Raw genomic sequence first — 21,421 nt, forward strand, 5'->3', positions numbered from 1 at the left:
TTTTGTTTAGTAAAAGACTTCTGATTTGTTGTTCATTTGTTTTGATCTGTCCAGACCTGTGATTTCATTAGTATAATAAATGTTCTTGGTAAGGAAAACACTCTTACCAATGCACTTAGACAACTGTTCAGTAGCTTTCAGTCAAAGAGTTGCCAATAAACAATAAGCTAGGGTCACACCATCAGGATGGGTCAAACAATGGGACTGCAATTTAAATTATCTTGACTTTAAAGCCACCTCAATACAATGCCAGTGATCCTCAAACTTTTCCATAGATAGAACCCTTCAGTTTAAATAAAACTTAGACAGAACCTCTGTAGTAAAATCCTCTAAGGTAATCAATTTTTAATGCCTACTAATAACAACAATAAAGTTCACAAAAAAAAAACCCCAAACAACTGGAGGATTTCAGTTGTGGCAGGCCGAGAAACACTGCACGACACTTAAGAGAAAACCAGTCCTATTTAATTTTAGTTTCCTTAGAGTTTGTCCATCACACCCACCTTCTGAATTTCACTAGATCCCAATTTTGACAGCCATTTTAGGTGTATAAATTTGATAAACAAGTACCAGATGCCTCCAAGTAACTGACAAGAAGAGTAATAATAATAATAATGATGATGATGATGATGATGATGATAACTAAAATTTATATAGTTTCACAAATATCATCCCCTTTGATTTGCACAACTGTGGAAAGTACGGCACTACCATGATTCTATTTTACAGTTGAGGAAACTGAGGCAAACTGAAATTGTGCCTTGCCCAAGATCCTACAATTATTAAATGTCTAAAACCAGAGAAATTCACAGCCAAGCACATATCTCAGCAATGTACCCTTAGGGGCTTCCAAGCTAATACTGAATCCTTCAATGAATACCCTCTGTAACTGGTCATTCTAGACTCTCTCTCTCTCTCTCTCTCTCTCTCTCTCTCTCTCATTGTGTGTGTGTGTGTGTGTGTGTGTGTGTATACACATATATATGTATATATCTCCACTTGATCAACTAAAAGACTTAGTGAAATACCTTGCCATCTTAAGATCTCTATGCATTTCCTCAATTTACCAACTCTATCCAAAAAAAGAAATGAGATTGACTTAAAGTGACTTAATAAAATCACACTACTTCACAGTAATTCAATTTAAGTCAGTCATTTATTAAGCCACGTTGAAGGGGCCAACATCACAAGGTAAAAAATTAAACATTCTCTTTCCACAGATAGCTTATGTTCTTGTGGGGAAAGATAATACACAATCCCCAATAAGGAAATACAGTACAAAACCCAAGTAATTTCTTTTTTTTTGTTTTTTTGGGGGCAAGGCAATGGGGTTAAGTGACTTGCCCAAGGTCACACAGCTAGGTAATTAAGTGTCTGAGGCCACATTTGAACTCAGAGGGCCAGTGCTCTATCCACTGCTCCACCTAGCTGCCTCAAAACCCAAATAATTTCAAGGAGGGAAGGAAACACTAACTGGAGAAATCAGGAATTATAGTTTCTGTTTCAAAGGTTCAAATGATTCACTTAATAATCCACTTCAGCATATTTCCAATACTCAATGTTAAGCCTGCCACTATATAGTTTGAAAAATCCACCTACTTCTTCTCTTTGGAAATTTGGGGTAACATCTGCTCTTCATCTTCCCTCCCTTTCCTGGTCGGGGCAATTCCTCATGGTTCACAGACCATGTTTCAGCAATCACATCCAGTTCTTTCAATATCCTAGGATGCAATCTGTGGGGAACAGAGGACTTGACCTGTTTAGTAAATGCTCTCCAGTTGTTTTAGGGCTATTCTTCTTGGTTTCAATTCCTTGTTAACCAATTCTGTTCTAGTCTTCCTAATCTGAAGCTCATTCTTCTTGAAACAGAAAAGAGCAGCAAAAAAAAAAAAAAAAAAAAAAGATCCTATATCACCTGCTATCATCATCCCATCTATCCCCAGGGCAGGCCTATTCTTTTCATTCACCAATATAACTTAGAAAAAAGATAATTTGGCAGGTCTTAATATTTTTAAGATGCCTCAGACCATTTAGGGCTTTTAGTTATTTTTAAAGGACTCTTCACAGTATTGTCTCCATTCCCAACCAAACAAAACAGTGCCAAATATTGATGCTACTTTGAAGGAAGTCAGGGAATCCACTTGAACTTTTAAGGAAAGTTGAGATCAACCCAAGAAATGAAACAAATTTCTCTGCAAAATTCCATCCAGGCTGTTGGCTTAATGTCAATAAATCTGAAAGAGGAATTCTTCTTTATGGTGGCAATTATTTTAAAATTTGAACTACTATTTTACATTGAAGTAAACTAATTAGATTATTGGCATCTTTGGTGAGGGTGGAGAGATCTTATTTGAAAATAATTAACTATTTCAAGAATCTAGTGGTAAGGGGGTAGATTAATGGGTAGTAATGAAGGAATGATAGAATCTGAAGCTCACATGAACCCCATCTCCCTCTGGAAAAGGAAATTATAAAAGGATTAAAGGCATTAAGATTCCCTGAAGAGGTTGTGAGACAAGCTTATTTTGCTGGCAAATGCAAGATGGGGTCACCTATTTCCTAGATCTCTAGTCAGGATTAAATAATCTTTTAAAAAAACCATTCCTGAAAAGAGTTCATTACAAATATATTTAATGAGTTGTCTGAAATTATGTTGGTTCATCTGACAAAATTCAGCATAAAACAGTAAGCTGATAAAGATGGGGTGAGAGGGCTATAAGAAAGAGGGTAGGGATAAATAAAATGGAAGTCTGCTTTAAGTGAATAACAGTAATTCCATACAATATAATATATTGTACATATTAAGTTACATCTATGAAACCAAATAACTTTTTCTTTTAATGTTATTTTATTTTTCAATTACATGCAAAAATAGTTTTCAACATTCATTTTTTTTGGTAAGATTTTTCTATCTCCCTTCCCTCTACCCTCCCCATAATCTGGTATAGATTATACATGTACAATCATGTTTAATCAATAACAATTTCTCCCAGAGAGAGAAGGAAAGAAAATGAATGCTACATTTCTTCAATAGTTCCCAGAATGCTCTATTCATGAAGCTTTGTCAATCAATCCATTGACATTTCTACTATGGACAAGGCAGTGCTAAGTACTGGGAACAAATATGAAAAAGTTCCTGCCCTTAAGGAGCTTACTATATAAAAGGGGAAGATAACACACAAAGGGAAGCTGAGAAGAGGGTGAGAGTAAGGTTACCTGGGTTTTAACTTTAAATACACACACACACACACACACACACACACATACACATACACATACACATACACACGAAAATACATACACCCAATATAGGAATGTACTACAGTCCCCTCTTCATCTTTCTTTTGAAATGACCATAGGTTTTAGAGAATTGCTTTGCCACCTGGCACTTATAATTTCCACTGCATGGCAACACTAGGCAATGGTTCTGTGAAGTCCAAGAAATTTTTGGAGCAACTATGAGCTTGTCAAGTTTTAAGTGATTATTTTTGCTATTTCAAATTTCAAATCTTGCTATTTATCCCACTCTTCTCCATTTTCCATGAGTAAGAAAAAAGGAAAGGAACACTTTACTCTAGCTGAAATTTACTTCTATTTTAAATTACTGCTCATTGAATAGGCTTCACTTTCCAAAATGACTTAAGATATTGTGTGTGTGTGTGTGTATATATATAATATATATAGGCAAAAATATTAAAAATGATGAGAATTATAATAATAGCATTTATATAATGCTTTAAAGTTTTCAAAAGTGATGTGATTCATATTTACAAACCTTCATTTCTTTTTCTCAAGTGAAAGTGTATAGCCATTTAATAACATCAGTACTCTATTGTTTTCTTACACTAACAAAAAAATCAGGAAAAATCTAAACAGCAGTTGGGAAAATAAAAGACAGAGGAGAAACACACAAAAACACACACAAAAAAGATCACTCATGAGCTCATTGGCTCTTTAAAAAAAATAATCAACTTTCATGAATTCTGTGTTCATTTAAAAAGTTCCCCTTGTAGCAACAACTTATATACAACTATGAAGATGGAAGGAACAGACAACTAAGAATTTTCTCAGCTGAGTCATTCAATTCTTCATGATCATTTGGGGTTTTCTTGGTAAAGATACTGGAGGGCTTGGCCATTTCCTTTTCCACCTCATTTTACAGATAAGGAAACTGAGGCAAATAAGGTTACATGACTTGCCAAGAATAAAACAACTCCTAAGTGTCTGAAGCTGGATTTGAATTCAGGAAGAGACTTTCTTACTCCAGGCCTGGCATCCTATCCACTTTGCCACCTAGCTGCCCTAACATTTGGGCAGTCAGAAAAGGTCCCATTTAAGAGATGCCCTTGAATTGAGCCTTGGGAGAAGCTAGAAATTCTAAGAGTTAGGGCATGCACTCCAGGATTGAGTGATATAGGGATAAATAGAAGACAAAATACTATGGATAGAGAATAACTGATAGATCATATTGGAGATAATATAGAGAGCTATGAAAGAGCACAATATGCAATTAGCAGGTAAATTAGAGACAGGGATAGGTCATAATATTTTTTTTAAGACCCTGATGCCCTCATTTCTTATGAGAGCCTCAAATCATGCCAAAGTTGCTCTGAGTTCTCCCAATTCTGTTCTCTGAAAGAGCAGAATATATGTTAAATTGGGTCCACAGTTGCTTCCTTCTTTATCATATAACCTAGATCATTTGGACAATTTCCAACAAAGTTCTTATTGTCTCTCTTACCAACAAGTTCCTTCTCTTTCCTTACTCTGAAATCTCATACCAATTATTATCTATAATTCACTTCATTGTCAATTACTCACCTACTGCCTTGGATTACTCTTTCACTGTTGTCTAGAATGCAAATCTTGCATTATCATTATTATTTAACTTTTCAAGTATCTATGTTCTCCCTCTCCAACTACACAATCAATTTGGGGGAAGAAAACATCCTATAGAACTTTCTGACTCCCACAGTCTACCATATGGCAGGCATGCTATAAATATTGATAGAGGTGGAAATTAGGAAAGGGAACTACTTATTATTAGTCATAGGAAAAAAAACACATTATTATTCATTTTGTTTAGTTGTTTCAGTTGTGTCTGACTCTTCAGGACCCTATGAGGGACTTTCTTTGCAAAGATACTGGAAGGGTTTGTCATTTTCTTCTCCAGCTCATTTTATGCATGAGGAAACTGAGGCTAATAGGGTCTGAAGCTGGTTTTGAAATCAAATCTCCCTGATTCCAGGTTTGATGTTCCATCCACGGTGCTAGTTGTCCTTAAATTTGTCATTTCAGACCTGTCCAATTCTTTGAGCTTTTACTGGTAAAGAACAGTGGAATGGTTTGCCACTCATTACACATCAATATAGAGCATGACTGAAAATTTAATTTTTAAACCAGGTAACACAATTTTGGCAAACTCAAATAACATGAGCATTTACATAGAAAGGGACTATAAAGAAACAATTTCAATAAGTATTTATTGACTAAATGGATCAGTTTTATTTGCAATGGAAGAAATGAGTCATTTCTACTGAATCTTATGCCCCAAAGCAGGACAAATGACTATTTTTTAAAAAGTTGTTTTACAAATGCTGTTTAAAGGAATGAAACAAATTTACTAAATCCTTAATATATCATAGTGAGAAGGTCAAATACTGGAAATTATTGAAAATTTTTATTTAGATAGTCTATGACAGATTGGATTTCATGGCCTTAACAAAAGCTAATGGAGAGCATGTACTTATTTCTTTGCTTCTCCATAATAAATTTAGAATACAAGAACTTGAGAAAAACTGTACAAGTTTTCAATTTGGTCCAGTCAAATTTCTGACAGTGCTATAATATAGGGATTTTATAGAATATGATAGTGTCCATTCATAACTTAATATTTACTATAGTTCTTAGAGTTTATTTAAATTAAGCACCATCTATCTATACCTGTATTTATATAACTTTTAAAAATGCATACTTTAAAGTTTCAAAAGCAATATCAATCAATAAGTCATCTCATTTTATCTTTCCAACAACCCTGGGAGATGAAGGACCTTCTGTGGAAAGCTTTAATACTTCAATAAACTTCCAATCTGGGTACTGCCTGCAATGATACAGATTTTAACCCATCCAACAGTTTTTACTCAATGTCAATCTTGTAACATTTCTTTACAAGAATCATCTATATGTGTCAGCTCATGACACAGTGATAAGAGTATACCTGAGTTCAAATGTGACCTCAGACACTTGATACTTACTAGCTGTCTTGGGCAAGTCACTTAAATGCATTGCCTTCAAAAACAACAACAAAAAAAATAAACAAAAAAAAAAGAAATCCTTCTACACAGAGGATTATCCTTTATTACCCTTGACATTGCCCAAGTTCTCACACACTTGGTTTGTCTGTCTTGTTTTTTCTTGCTATCAATGCCCATTTTTTCCAGTCATAAATATTTAATGATACCTTTTGCATCACATTTAGTAATCTATTTATTATATCTATCATGCATCTTTTCCACTGATGATCCATAGCTTTGATTTGTTTAAACTCTTCTCCTTATCAGATGAGGAAAAACATAAGGTTTAAACTAAGCAGGATGAGACATATGAGCCCATTTTTAGAGATAGAATGTTAGCTAGCTCATGCTACAAAGCTATTAAGTAGAAGGTGAAAAAGGAGTACAAACAGATAGATATACTTCAGAAACCCTTCAAAGTCCTTTCTAAAGACATAGGAAATGGTATATAGATGCATCCATAGTTCTCCTTTTACCAAAAAAAAAAAAAAAGTTCCTCATTTTTAGAGTAGCCACCAGGTCCACAAGCTGTGGAAGAACCACAGGGAAAGAAGTTGATCTTTCTTCTTTTTATTGGGAGGTTATCACACATAGACAGAGAGGCAGGCTGATAGAAAGACAACACACACACACACACACACACACACACACACACAACCTCTATAGGTAGAGCAAAACAAAAAAAGAGATAACAAAACAGATTAAAGATACTTCAACAAGCAAGGGACTCCTCTGTCTGTATTCTAATTCCTTCTATCCACCAACACCCCGAGGATTTTTAAATTTTATCAACATTTCAATGTATGTGAAACCCTCCCTACTAGGAACACATAGACCTTACTTGAATCTCTTGACTTGACCTGGTGTCCCAAAGTTCCTCTGAAGGCTCTAGAATGGAAAGGGGTCCTAATCATGCGGTGGGTGGAGAAGCAGGGAGGTGTGCTACCTGAGCTCATGGCAACCCATCACTGAGGCAGGGGCTTCTCCACTGAACTACAAGGACATCTATTTTATTCTCAAAATGTTTTCTTCCTTCCCTTCTACTCTCATTTTTTTTGGCTTGTTCTGTAACTGCATATTTCTTAAGATGACAGCAATGTATAGCAGGGCTTCTGAACCTGGAGACTGTGGACTTTTAAAATTTATTTTAAAATAATAACAATTTTAGATAAATTATTTTTAAAATAACACATTTAAATAAATTAATTTTTAAAAAAATTTTAGTATTTGCAAGGCAGCAGGGTTAAGTGACTTGCCCAAGGTCACACAGTTAGGTAATTATTATGTGTCTGAGACCAGATTTGAACCAAGGTTCTCCCGAATCCAGGGCCAGTGCTCTATCCACTACGCCACCTAGCTGCCCCTATTTTTTAATTTTTAATTTTCATTTCATTTTATTTTATTTTATTTCTCTTTCTCACTCAGGTTGGTCTGTCTGTCACTCATGGACTCATTCTCAACTCTGATTGACATGAGTTTGAACTTCTTTGTTGCTGATCTAGTCCACTTTGTACCTTCGTAGCCAAACTGGTGAAACCCCACATTAATAATAATAATAATAATCATAACAACAACAACAACAATAATAATAATACTTACAGCACTTACTATGGGGGGAAGTGACTTATCTAGACTTCCACAGCTATGAAGGATGAGATTGGATAAGAACTCAATTCTTTCTGACTCCAGATCCAGCATTCTACTAACTGCACCACCAATTAGCAGGGGACTCTCCATATTGAGAACAGACAGCTCTTAGACTTAAGATACTACAAATGACAACTCCTTTGTTCAACCATTACAGTATCAGAAACTACAGGCATACACTACATACTTGGTGAATTAAATTTTTTTTAAAAAACATTTTGATAACACTATATAAATATAATCAATTTCCTTTACAATTCTATGTATTTTATGATTTCAAGAACATTATTCTGAAAAGAGTCTATATAAACTTACCCATAAGTAAACAAAAATTTCTACTTACCTAATTATTCCAATAAGAATGGCTATTTAAAAATATTTCTAAGACTCCTAATCTCTTTGGACTTCAGATTTGTCATATAAAATTAGTAAAGAGTATCTGAGGTCCGTTAGAGATAGCTGGTAGATCAGTAATAGAACATCAGGCCTAGAGTACCTCAGTTCACAACCAGCCTCAGAGACTAACTATGTGACCCTGGGCAAGTCTCTGTTTGCCTCAGTTTTCTCAGTCTTTATAAAATGGAGGTTATAAAAGTTGTTGTGAAGACCAGATGAGATAATAATCATAAAATTACTTGAGGGTAAACATTATATAAATGCTTATTCTCTTCCCCTTTCAGCTGTAGATCTATGATCTCATAGCAGATGACAGTCCAAAACAGTAGCTTATATACTTGAAAGATAAGGTGTATTCAAGTCACTTAAACCCAAACAATTTTTACTAGCTTTTTTAAAAAATTAAAATGAATGAGAAAAATTCTCGTTATCTTTTCTTTAAGTGGCTTCATTTCTCTTCTAACTCTCAATGTTTAATTTAAACAAGAATCAAATATTGTATTGGAATTTGTCTATTAAACCATATTCAGCTTTTTTCTATAGAATGGCTATATCTATAAAACATTCTATAGAATGTTTTATTTAATATGAATTATCAACTTTTTCAGTAATATTGAAAGTGAGGAATGTTTGTAAAATATCTGTGTAAAATAGACTGACTTAAAATTTAATTTTAAAAGAATAGAGGATAAAAAAATTCAATAATCTTTCAGATCTCTGATTGACTTGACCATGAGGAGTCATTGGAGTGAATGTTAATGGGAGATTATTGTGGCAATATGATGAGCATACCAAAAAACAACAGAGCATGACTCGGAGCTAGATCTTGATGACACCAAAACCATAGTGGTGAGGAAATATTTTAACTTCTTGAGTTACAATTTTCTCACTTTTAAAATGTGATTAGTACTTACACCATAGGATTGTGTTGAAGAGTGCTTGGTAAATTATAAAGGGCTATATAAATTTATTATTAATAGTAATAATAATTATTCCTTGCCTGTGAATAAAGATTCTGAATGATTTAAAAATTAGTCATTATGTCTCTATTTTTGTCATGTGTAATGGCATTACCTCTCTACAAGAAAAAAAAAGAATCTGTACATTATAGCCATTCATTATCACTTTGTGTCTATTCATAGCTGAGGAATTAAATTCTCTGACTGGAAATTTTTAGTACAAAAACCATATGTGCTCTTTGAATCATTTAAATGGCTCTGGGATGAAACAAAGAGCTGCAGAGAAAAACCATGAAAGAGAACACTTAACAAATCCTTTCCCTGCAATGCAGTGTGATGCCTAAATAATACAACTGCAACAGGACACAGAAATGGGCTTTTAAAACTCATTACAGCTGGTGCCCAGTCACATGATTTACATGGATTCCTCTGTAATAAAGCTAGGATTGTGCTTCACAGATACTGCAAAAGAGCTGGCGTAGGTGTATTATTCACATCTTTTTTTGTTACCCATGGGCCCTCTGTTTCATATGGAAAAGATAGTTGCATAAAGATTGCTTTCTACACAAGGATACACAATCTTGATCCTGAGTACCTTTTTCCTCAGACTTGGTGCATATAGACAACTGATGGTCATTTATAAGGTTAATAAAAGCAGGGAGGTTAAACCACACCAACAGTATGTGCTGAAACTTAAAATGATTTTTTTAAAATACATTGCAGAAGGGCTGCAAGGCTTTAAATGGAATATTTACATGAAAAGAATGACTTCTGGGGTTAGATGTTTAATTCAAATTAAGCCCATTCAAGGCAACAGAGGTATATACAAATATGCCCTAATATTGTGTACACAAATTTTCATATCCAATTAAGGCTTTTATAGTAAGGTTATATACTCTACATATGAACAAGTAACATCCAGTTTCCATTCTGACTTTTCCCTTCTTCCTACCACCAAATTCCATATGTAAAAGGCAAAAGAACAACAATGCATCTAATATAAATTGTCTTGTTGCAATTAAAGAGCTAAACTCACAATGTTTTTAATTATAATACATAGCATTATAGCATACTACTTTGATGCCTAGTTCTTTCAAACGTCTTTGATCTCTCTCTGGTGTGGATTTGCTTGTTTCTTATTTTAAGACAAAAAGTTAACGGATTTTAGAAGTCAGATTTAGAAACTCTTCCCTCTTTTGTATTCTCCACATCAAGTCTTAATTTTGGAGAACTATAATCCAACAACACAGCTGCAGAGTAGAATACTGAAACGTTCCTTGAGAAAAGATGGACATTTTTTAAAGCATCTAATTGCAGAACATTAAGTTGGATTTCTTTTTTCTGTCTTCTCCCTGCACTGAAAATGCAACAGCCATTTTAAGAAGTAAAAAAGCCAAAGAAGAACTAGAAACCGGAGCACTAGGAATTTTTTCTGTCATCTAACTTAAAGCAAAAACTTACTGTATTCAAAAAAAGTGATCATGTATAGCCTTTTGAAGGCTGGAAAAATAATGCTGTACTAACAACTCTTTTTTGGTTTGGCAAGAGAACAGACATTCCATCTATTTTAACAAAAACATTCATATGAAAGAAAAAAAATAACTTTCAGACTAAGCAAAAGCCCCAAATATACCTACCTCAGAGTGGAATTCCCCTCATCTGTACTGATTTTAGAGAGAATATAATTCCTATCTTCTCCAGAATCATCAGCTTGTCTTCTCACTCCAGCAGAGGGTTCCTGAAAAGGATAACACAATAAGACACCGAGTCATCAAGTTTCTTTCTTCAGAAAACCTAGTATTATGAAACCTCTCATTTGCGGATTTGCCTTGCTTGGGTATACATGAAGTCAATAATGTTGTATATATTCTTGAACTGACTTGGCTTAAAATGTAGTAATGGGCCATGTGACTTTCCCATCCAGCTTTACAACTTACTTCCCTCAAATAACTCAATGCCTCCTCTTCAACCCCCACTCATAACCCTATTCTGTTCTAAAAGAAAAATAAAATTCACATGGAAAGTCAACAAACCTTTATTAACTAAACTTGCAAAACAAAAACAAAAAACTACAACATGTTAAAACTGATTTGAGAGGTTTTTTGTTTTGTTTTATTGTTCAGCATTTTAACAGAGACAATTCATAGCAAGGCTTTTTACATTTCATGACCACTTTTTACAGCTCTCTCCAAATTTAGAAAGTAAGAAATTCTTAGAGGTCATTCTCAACTGTTTTGCAAGCTGAATTCAGTTTTATACTCATATGTCACTATCTTAGAAACAATAGGCTCTCAGTCAATGCACTTCCATTTAATGCTAAGATTCAGTGAATTACAGTTTTCTTTAAATAAGCATGTTGAATATTGGCATTAAATTGAGTGGCTATGTTAAGCACAAACCACATCTCTATAACTCTTCCAAATTTGAAGATGACTATTTTGAATCAAACATAGCATAAAGTATAATAAATTTCTTGATAGATTCCAAAGGAGTTAGTAAGTTTTTATTTAATTCAAAAGCTATGCTTTTATGAGTGGATATGCTTTTAAGGAAACAATGCTTTAAATTTCTTATATTGAAAGGGAAGTCTTTAATTTAATTATTCTTTATTTACAAGGGCAACTTTTCACCCTTAAGGCAATACTTGATAATATAAATGTAGAGAAAGATAAAGTATCAGTTTTAAAAAAGAAAAAGAAAAATGTTACACAAATGCAAGTTTTGGTTATATTTTAAAGCATTTTTCTTGAGTCATAAAAGGAACTATTTTCATTTTTCTTTTCTCAAGTACATGTATTTATGTGTATTCATATATACATACACACATATATGAAAGTGTGTGTGTGTGTGTGTGTGTGTGTGTGTGTGTGTGTGTGTATTCCTAACTTTGGCATATCTTTGAATTGTTTTTTTCTCCAGTAGAACAAGATAGGAGAAAAAATTAAAAAGACTGGACAAGAAAGTGTGGCTACAAAGGTATTATTAATGAGATGTAGGGTTGGGGGAGCATTAAAAAATTACAGCACCTCAAAGTCTCTGCTGTTTTCTTTATCTGAAAGCCCGTGTCATAGGTATTGATATTAATAAAAACTATGTGTATAAATATTTAGATGTCTTTGTACATGAGAATAAATTAAAATTGAATTTAATTTATTTTCATTTAACTTTAATTTCATTTGTTTCATTTTAAAATTTAATTTCACTTATTTCATTTTAAAAATTAAATGTTTTGGGGTTTTTTTTTTTACCTGTTTATAATGTTCAGTAGATGGTGACGATCTGGATCTTTCATGTATATACTGGGGTTTTTCATGTTGCTCAAGACTAGCATCCAGAATATCATCAGCTGAATGATATCTCCCAGAAGTTCTAGCTTCCAAAGGTTTTCTTTGCTCTTTCCAGGAAGCTTGATACTCTGCAAAGGTTCCCAATCTCTGAGGTTGGTCAGATTTCCCCTTTTCAACTTTACTACTGGGATAATTCAAGCTCTCTCCAAATGAAGAAGTCCGTGACCTTTTTTGATACCACTGTTCTCCTCCCCCATTTCCAGGAGTTTTTCTACCTGGTCTATCGGTCTGTTCTTTTGGCAAGCCACAAATGTCTTGTCTTCGGACAGGCCTGTGATGAGAGGGCTTGCTAGTTTCCTCAAAAAATTTCCACCGATCAGCAAAAGAGCTCATGGCTTCCCCTGATGTGTTGGGAAACTGGCAGGGATGATGGTAATCTCCTGAAATGCCCACCTCATTTATTTTTTCTGGTTCAGAGTAAGACTTCAGCTTTTGTTCTGCTGTGAATCTTTTCCTGCCTCCAATGCGGGAAACAGGCTGCATGCTATTCCCAGATGTAGATGCCTTGGTCTGGTTTACATCAAAGAAATGAGAAGCACTGTCAGAATCCAGAGTCAACAAGGAAGAACTATATCCATTAGCCTTACGTTCAGGGGATGACCTTGGGTGATGGTCAGCAGAGCTGGGCTCTAAGTCTCGCCGTTTAAAAGAAGTCGCTCTCAGAACTCTGGCTTGGGCTTCTTTTAAGTGGTCCTTATAGGTATTATTGAAAGATCCCTCAGAAGTTGTATTGAAATTCTCTCTCAACTCTGCCTTCCAGCCATCAGCATATTCTTCTTCTTCATTTGTCCCGGTCAAAGTAGCTGTACTTCGGCTTTTCTGAAGTTTTGCTCGTCTCATCTGAATCTCATTCCTTAGAGTTGTTGCAAACCGGTCACTCCTTCGTGCTGGTTTACCTACCTGTGAATCAAACGGTAGTGGTTTCTCTATATTAACATCTTGACGGTTTTCAGACCTGTTTTTCCCTTCTTGGGCTAAGGAATGCAACATTGGGGTCTTCTGTGCAGAGATTTTGCTACTTTCTTCTTCATCCCACTTGAAGTCTTCTGTGATTCTCTTTTGACTGGCTTTCTCAATGTGGCTGGCTTTCTGAGACTCAGCATCATTAGTGGACCAGTCACCCCCTCCTCTATCCATCAGGTAAGAATTGTTCCTCTCAGTGAAATCTAAATTAGACTCATCACAGTGAGATAGATGGCATTTGGATTTATGGCCCATCATGTTAATGGCAAGATTATCATGTGGTCCAGAAGACATATCAGTCCCAGTTCCAGACCTCCAATATTCATCTTTGAGGAGTTGTGGATGGTTGCTTCCCTGAGCTGGTTGTTTTTTTGTTATACAGTAGTAACGAGACTGTCCAGTGTTATTATCCATCTTCTGGTCAGCAGCACTATGAATGGAAGCAGAGGCACTCAATACCCTACCTTGGGCAGGATTGTAGGTCTGAATATGGTCAGTAGGCAGCTCTTGATGGCCACCATAATGGGCTAACTGTCGCTGTTCCTTAGATGAATTGGCTGCCCTGGAACTGTGAAAAAAAGTGCTTTCATCACTAAACTGGCGCTGGTGGTGGTAACCATAAGCAGGTTGTGCAAAACGAACATCGGTGCTAGATAAAGAAGACTGTAGCCTGCTATTGCTCCCTGGATTGTTGTTATATCTATCATCCAAAGAAGACCAACTATAGTCCAAACTGAGATCAGGTTTATAGATGGCATTATTGGTCCTTTTCCCATCACTCCCTCGCATCATTCTGCGCTGCTGATCCGCAGTCTCTGATCTCCACTCGCTCCATGGCTGAGACCGGTTGAGAACTGTAAAGTGCTGGGTGCCAGCCATCTCTGAGTATGCAGGATTCTGGGCTTTCTCATGGCTTTTAGTCGCAGCAAAGCTGTCACTACGGAGAGGTGGAGGTGGAGGTGGTGGAGAAGATGCTTTCTTCTTATCAGGCACATACCAAACAGGCCCAAAACTGGACCTTCCAGGACTAACAACCTTGGGATCAGTATTTTCTTCCAATCTAGGGCTTCTGTTATTTTCATACTGGAGAGCAGAAGGTAAACATCCAAGACTCTCTTCTAGGCTTTGAGTATTATCACTGAAGGACTGGGTTTGTCGGCTAGTTCCTGGCTTTGTTGAGTCCCACAAGCCTATTTTATACAGCATATTCTCTGTGGAAGCAGCATCAGCCTTAGACAAAGTATGGTCAGGGGTGCTAGAGGTGGTGGAAAATGAGCCATAGGCAGAATCACGCTTGTTTGGATTGCCTAAGTGGTCAATGCTGCTGTTGGACTTTGCAGCAGAAAGTCGTCCACATGAGTAGGGCTGGGAAGGGTGGTCCAAACTGTCCATGCTCCCCAAGGAACTGAACTGGTCAGAAGTGCGATGCAGATTGGTCTGATCCCATGAACTTGATAAGTCATGGGATGAAGAGCTAGATAACAAGAAAAAGCAGCAAAGAAAAATTATTTTTTCAGAAATATTGCAATTTAAAATAAAAACAAATTATAACAATTTTTTAAAAAGACTCATTTATAAATTCAATAAAGGTAAACAATAAAAAGCTTCTGATATAAAAATATGAACACTGAATTTTTTCACTGATCTAATATAACTAAATTATTTTAAGATAAAAGAATCTGTAGATAAAAACAAAGGAAAAATATCAGAATTTTATTTTTCCATTAAAGGACTCTAATTTTATTATCTGATAAAAGTCCTCACCAAGAAAAAAGTATATCATGGGTCATTACAAAGGCATATACAAAGCGATATATAAGGGATATATACAAGGACACTGGGAATAGAAGAACTCCATGTAACCAGGATCTGTGAGTCACTCCTTTGTTACATTTGTTTTCAACACTTGTGCTTCACTCCATTTTACTATAAGAAATATGAACCCACTCTCCCTGAGGATTTTGTGTACGTGAAAGTGTCACTTCAGTTAAGATTTGAATCAAGTTACTGTCATTGCTAAATCTATTTAGTAAAAGTTCTTTCCCAAAAGTTATTAAGTATGACTGATAATTAATGGGTAGCACATGGATAGAAGTTCACGTATGAGAAGTATGAGAAATCTAGTTACCTACTGTATAGGACCTGATCTCTCATTTATACTAGTAGGTCAGGTCTCCAAGACAGCTGACTACTACCCTGACCCTGTAGGAATTCTATAGGTAAGCCTTAAGGTATAGATTATCTAAGTACTGCTACTCACAATCACCTACCACCACCACCACCACCACCATCTACCCAATGATTTTATTTTCCATTGAATACTTTTAGAAAAGTTATTTACCAAGTAGGCACAGCAAATTCAGTCATCATAGAAACAATTACCTCCAAAATGAGGATCTATTCCATTTGCAAACACGTGATTCCCAGGGAAAATAGGCTCAAGCTTAAAATGGTAATAGAGTGTTATTACTGTTCTGTCACATCCAACTTGGTAACCCAATTTGGGGTTTTCTTGGCAACAATTTCATTCTCCAGTTCATTTTACAGATGAGGCATATAGAGTTAAGTGACTCGCCCAGGTCCACAAAACTTAAGTATTTGAGGATGAATTTGAAGGTTTGAATATGTATTCCTGATTTCAAGCCCCATGTTCTATTGCCATCTAGTTGCCTTTAATAAGATGTATACACTTAGAGAAATCATGTGGCAAGGGAGTAATTCATAATTCTTGGTTATTGGAAGTGCTTCATAGAGAACTCATGAAAATCCCAACTGATACCTCCATAGAATTCTGAAGCTGTCTTTCTTTGATGATACATTAGCTCCCAATATAAATGATGCTAAATATTTAGGCACTGCTGCTCTAGAAACATTATACGATCACAGACAGAATATCCTGATCCAGATATTGGGCTTTGAAACTCGTTTCTTCCCCAGGACAATTATCTCTGAGGAGTTCTTTGCCCCTGGTATACCTCTCTACTGATTAGGCTCCCAAATGCAACATGTTTTTTGTGCCGCATCATCTGCTTTTACCTGATGGACCAAAGTACTTATGATCTGTTCAAACAGATGATGAACTCATTCACATCTAATTTATTTTTGACTGATTGATTCAAAAGAGAAAAATATTTAAATCTTCTCTAATTAATTAGGGTTGATTAAGTGGAAGAGACCTTAAAGATCATCTATTCCAATTCCCCTTATTTTAGAAATGAGGAAACTACAGGGGCAGCTAGGTGGCACAGCAGATAGAGCACCAGCCCTAGAGTCAGGGGGACCTGAGTTCAAATCTAACCTCAGACACTTAATAATTACCTAGCTGTGTGACCTTGTCATTTAGCCCCCCTCCACTGCTTTGCAAAAACTAAAATAAAAAAATGAGGAAACTGACTTCAGCAGAGGTTAAGTGGTTACCTAAGCAGCACAGCTGAGATTTGAACCCCTTTTATTTCAAAATAAATGCACAGCAGGTTGCTTAATACTCACTTAATACTCACTTTTTACTGAGAAAATTAGGGATCACGGAGTTATTTCAAGGAAACAAAAATAGATTACCAGATGGAAAAAAATAAGACTACCAGATAAATAATCCAAAGAGAATCATTTGCAACTTTTAAATATTTTCTGACAAGAAAATAATTGTATTTATTAAAAAATTTTTTTAAGTCCCTTCTTTTTTCAACTCTATTTTTGATGCAATTCTGAGAAATTTCCAGACAAAGCAGGCATAGAAACAATAGTAATCATGATTTAATATGAAAGTAGATACAAACCTGTTCCTTTAATTAGAAAAACTGCAAAATGAGCCATAATAGAGATTGGATTACTTTAAGTAATTTTACTAATGAAATGGAAAATCATCTAATCATCTTTTCATTCAAGCTGGAATACTCCTTTGAAAATGTGTATATATTTCAAAGAGCCTTGAGTTGTAAAGATTACCTTCTCTCATTCCATCTTAAATATATAATAACATATTTGATCCATCTTTTATTTACCTCAGATGAACACTTAGAAAAATGGGAGGGTGAACAACTATTTCACTTTTTTGGGGGGGGTGTTGTTTTTGTTTTTAGAAAGCAATGGGGTTAAGTGACTTGCCCAACTTCACACAGCTAGGTAATTATTAAGTGTCTGAGACCACATCTGAACTCAGGTCCTCCTGACTCCAGGGCTGGTGCTCTAGCCACTGCACCACCTAGCTGCCCCCATTTCTTTTTTTTTTTAAAATTCAGTATTTTATTTTTTTCCGGGTATGTTAAAATGCTTATTTCTAAAACTTTTAAGTTCTACATTCTCTCCCCAAATCCCTTCCCAACCCCAACCCCCCACTGAGAAAGCAAACAAGTTGATATAGGTTATGAATGTGTAATCATGAAAAACATTTCTGTAATAGCTATGTTGTAAAAGAAAACATATTTCCCCCCCCAAAGAAAACTCAAGAAAAAGTATTAAAAAAAGCATGTTTCAATCTGTATTCTGAAAACCATCAGCTTTTTCTTCATATTTCATCATAAGTCCTTCAGTCTTGGATCAATGTATTACAGAGAAAGCTAAGGCATTCATAGCTGATCATCCTACAAACAATATTGTTATTACTTTGTATATGGTACATTTCACTCTGCATCAGCTCATGTAAGTCTTTCCAGGTTTTTCTGAGACCATGTGAATGTTTACTTTCAATGGAAAAAAAAAGGAAAGCTATTTGAGACATCTCTTGAAATCAGATGACTATCATTTCTACATCATATAACTAGGGGATTATATGTTATTAGTGCAAAGAATCTGCAGCTCCTAAAGAGGATACACTCCCCAGAATTTGGAAATCAGGTCATAAAACATCACTTTCTAAAATTAAAATTAATATAGGAGAATCATAGAATACTTCAAACTATACAAAAAAGTGGCAGATACTTTAATAAAGTAGCAGCTGCTAGTGTTCCAGGCAATTATGATGTTAAATACAGGGGCAATCAGGAAAGGTAACAACCAGTAAAAATCAGAAGGAGGAAATGAGTGGTTCCTTTCAGGAGGAATAGTAGTCAGAATGCCCTTAAATTCACAGGAAAATATAAATATGTATCTTCAAATATGTATCTACAGATGTACAAAACTTAATAAAGGAGAGTTAACTATGACTCCTAAGGCAGAGGCAAAATTGACCTCATAAGTAAATTTATGGTTTGAGACTTAGAATAGGATTCCTGTTTGGAATGTGGCTCTGGAAATTGATAGCTTATTCAAGAAGAAAAGGATCAAAAAAGAGGATTGGACCTGTAGAATAATTATCCATTAAACAGAGAGCCACGATGATGAAGTACAGAATGGGAATCAATTCAATTCTCCCATCATCTGCCTTCAAAAAACTTCAAACTTTTGAGTGACCAAGTCAACAAAAGACATTGTTCCACCTTAGGGAAACTGCAGGGGAGGTCTGTAACAGCAGGATAGGCATAGACCCAAAGTACAACAGGGGCATCACTAGAAGAAGATAGCCCAACAAACAGCTGTAGCAACTTCAGTATCTCTCAACCCAGAGACAACAAGATGGACAAGATAACCAAAACCCCTTTGCTGGTACAGGCTGTAACTCTAAGCCCAAACAACATGAGGGTGAGGGATAAAAGGGAATACTTTTTGGGATTGTAGTTCTAGGATAGAGGGAAGTGCTTATGGCCAGTCACAAGGGAGCAAACACCCTGGTCACAGTTCCAGGGCCAACAGGAATGCTCCTATTTGTAGCTGCAAGAGAGCTGAGGTCCTTCCTGGAGGAACACCAGAGTGGAGACCAGGAGAGCAATGACTACACCTCTTCTAAGACAATACCACCTTAGAAGCACTAAAAACTGGCAGATTCCTAGAATTAGCTCTGAAAACAGCAGCATGCAAAAGACTGAAAGCTTGTCACAATGCCTTCCCAAATGAACAAGGCCCAACTTTAACATTAAAGTTCATAATAGGCTGCGATAATGAACACCTACCTAACAAACTAAAAAGAATCTGCCCATAAAAAGTCACCATGGCAGCAGGGAAGACCAAGATAAAAGTTTAGAAAAGGACAACAAAATGAAAATAGTTACAAGCAAAGTCTCAAAAAAAAAAGTTTAATTGAAACCCAAAGCCTGCAAGAATTCAAGAAAGTTATTAAAAAATGAATAGAGGGAAGAGTGGTAGAGGAAAAATTGGGGAGAAAAATGAGACTGATAAGGATCTTAAAATAATAAACCTGCCTGATCAACAGAAAGAATTTTTGACTCATAATATAAATGCATTTAAAACTATAGTTCATCATGTTAAATAACCACTGATTTATTTTAGAATGAGAAATATTCAATATTTGTTATATATATATATGAAAGGTATTAAAAGTTCATCAAATGGACTCGCTCATTCCAGTGCAACAATCAGGGACAATTTGGGGCTCTCTGCAATGGAGAATACCATCTGTATCCAGAAAAACAACTATGGAGTTTGAACAAAGACCAAGGACTATTACCTTAAATTTAGGGGGGGAAAAACTGAAATCTTCTTGTCTGATCTTGCTATCTCTTATACTTTATGCTTGTTCCTTAAGGATAAGACTTCTCTCTCATTATACTCAATTTAGATCAAAGTATACCATGGAAAAAATGTAAAGACTGACAAATTGCCTTCTGTGGGGGATGGGGGGAGGGAAATAAGATTGGGGAAAAATTGTAAAACTCAAAATAAATAAAATCTTTCATAAAAAATAAAATTAAAAAAGAAAAATAAAATAAATTCATCAACAAGAAAAATTCAACATATAAATAATATATTGTTTACTGTATAGAATATAATTCTACATATAAATTTTATACATACAAACAATATGAGGGTGAGGGATAAAAGGGAATACTTTACCTTGCATGGTACCGAGAGTGCCAAGAAGTACAGACATTGGACTGAGAGGAAACAGTCTCAGGATGGCTCTCTGTGAATTTGGTGGCATGCCAAGAATGTGGTCTACAGCCTACATCATTCCTCCTGGAAAAGAATAGGCAAGTTTGAAAGAAAAAATTGATGTGGATCAATTAAAGTGGATTCAAAATAATATGCTCTGGACAAGTCAAAAGCTAATAATAAATTTCTATAATTGACAAGTCACTCAAGTGCTTAGAAAAAATATCTGACAAAATAATCTTAAAAGTTTAAATTTTTTTCAACTTACAAATTTATTTCAGCCTGAAGAAGACTAAATTTAAGCCCTCAAGACAAGAGTGCAACTGATTTTCTTCACTACTTATTGACAAAGCAAATAGTTTTATCTTCTTCATGACAACTTTGCAGCAATCCTTAAGCCTTTCTTAGGGATAGGAACTGGGCTTGATTATTGACATAACTCAGTTACATATTTTATATTTGAGTCTATACTTTAGATAGTCAGTTAAAAGAATTTATTTTCTTTAATATCCACAGAAAGAATGTTTGAGAGAGGCAATTGTAAGATGCTATTAGTAAAAAGAGCTTTAAAAAAGAGACCATGTCTTCATTATCTTTGTATTTCCCACAGTGCTTTTCTCAGAGTATATTCTTAATGCATGGCTTATGAATCAATGAATCAATGAAATTGGTTACCTACAATAATCTAAGTAGTAGGAGAAAACTCTGAGAATAATATAACAACAAATGGAAAAAAAACATTTCCTGATTTAATCTGACTTCTACTCAACAAGCACCATCTCATTATTGGGAAAATTCTTTTGGACAAAATTCTCCAGGCCCAATGTTAATACTCCAGGTAGAAAGCTCCTGGTGATATACTAGGTACAGAAAGTAAAATAAATGACCTATG

General features: G+C 35.2%; 1 protein-coding gene across 4 annotated transcripts in view; it reads right to left on the reverse strand.

Moving 5' to 3' along the window:
- The window catches only part of SHROOM2 (shroom family member 2), a 270,900-nt gene that overhangs the window by 91,339 nt on the left and 158,140 nt on the right, over positions 1-21,421 (reverse strand). For all 4 annotated transcript variants that reach the window (XM_074213590.1, XM_074213589.1, XM_074213587.1 and 1 more), the window contains 3 exons: positions 20,491-20,613; positions 12,544-15,079; positions 10,933-11,033 (listed from right to left, as the gene is read on the reverse strand). In XM_074213590.1, the coding sequence (XP_074069691.1) occupies positions 10,933-11,033; positions 12,544-15,079; positions 20,491-20,613 (2,760 nt within the window). The remainder of the gene's footprint in view (positions 1-10,932; positions 11,034-12,543; positions 15,080-20,490; positions 20,614-21,421) is intronic.

This window comes from Macrotis lagotis, chromosome 1 (assembly GCF_037893015.1).
Source record: "Macrotis lagotis isolate mMagLag1 chromosome 1, bilby.v1.9.chrom.fasta, whole genome shotgun sequence".
Lineage (NCBI taxonomy): Eukaryota > Metazoa > Chordata > Mammalia > Peramelemorphia > Peramelidae > Macrotis > Macrotis lagotis.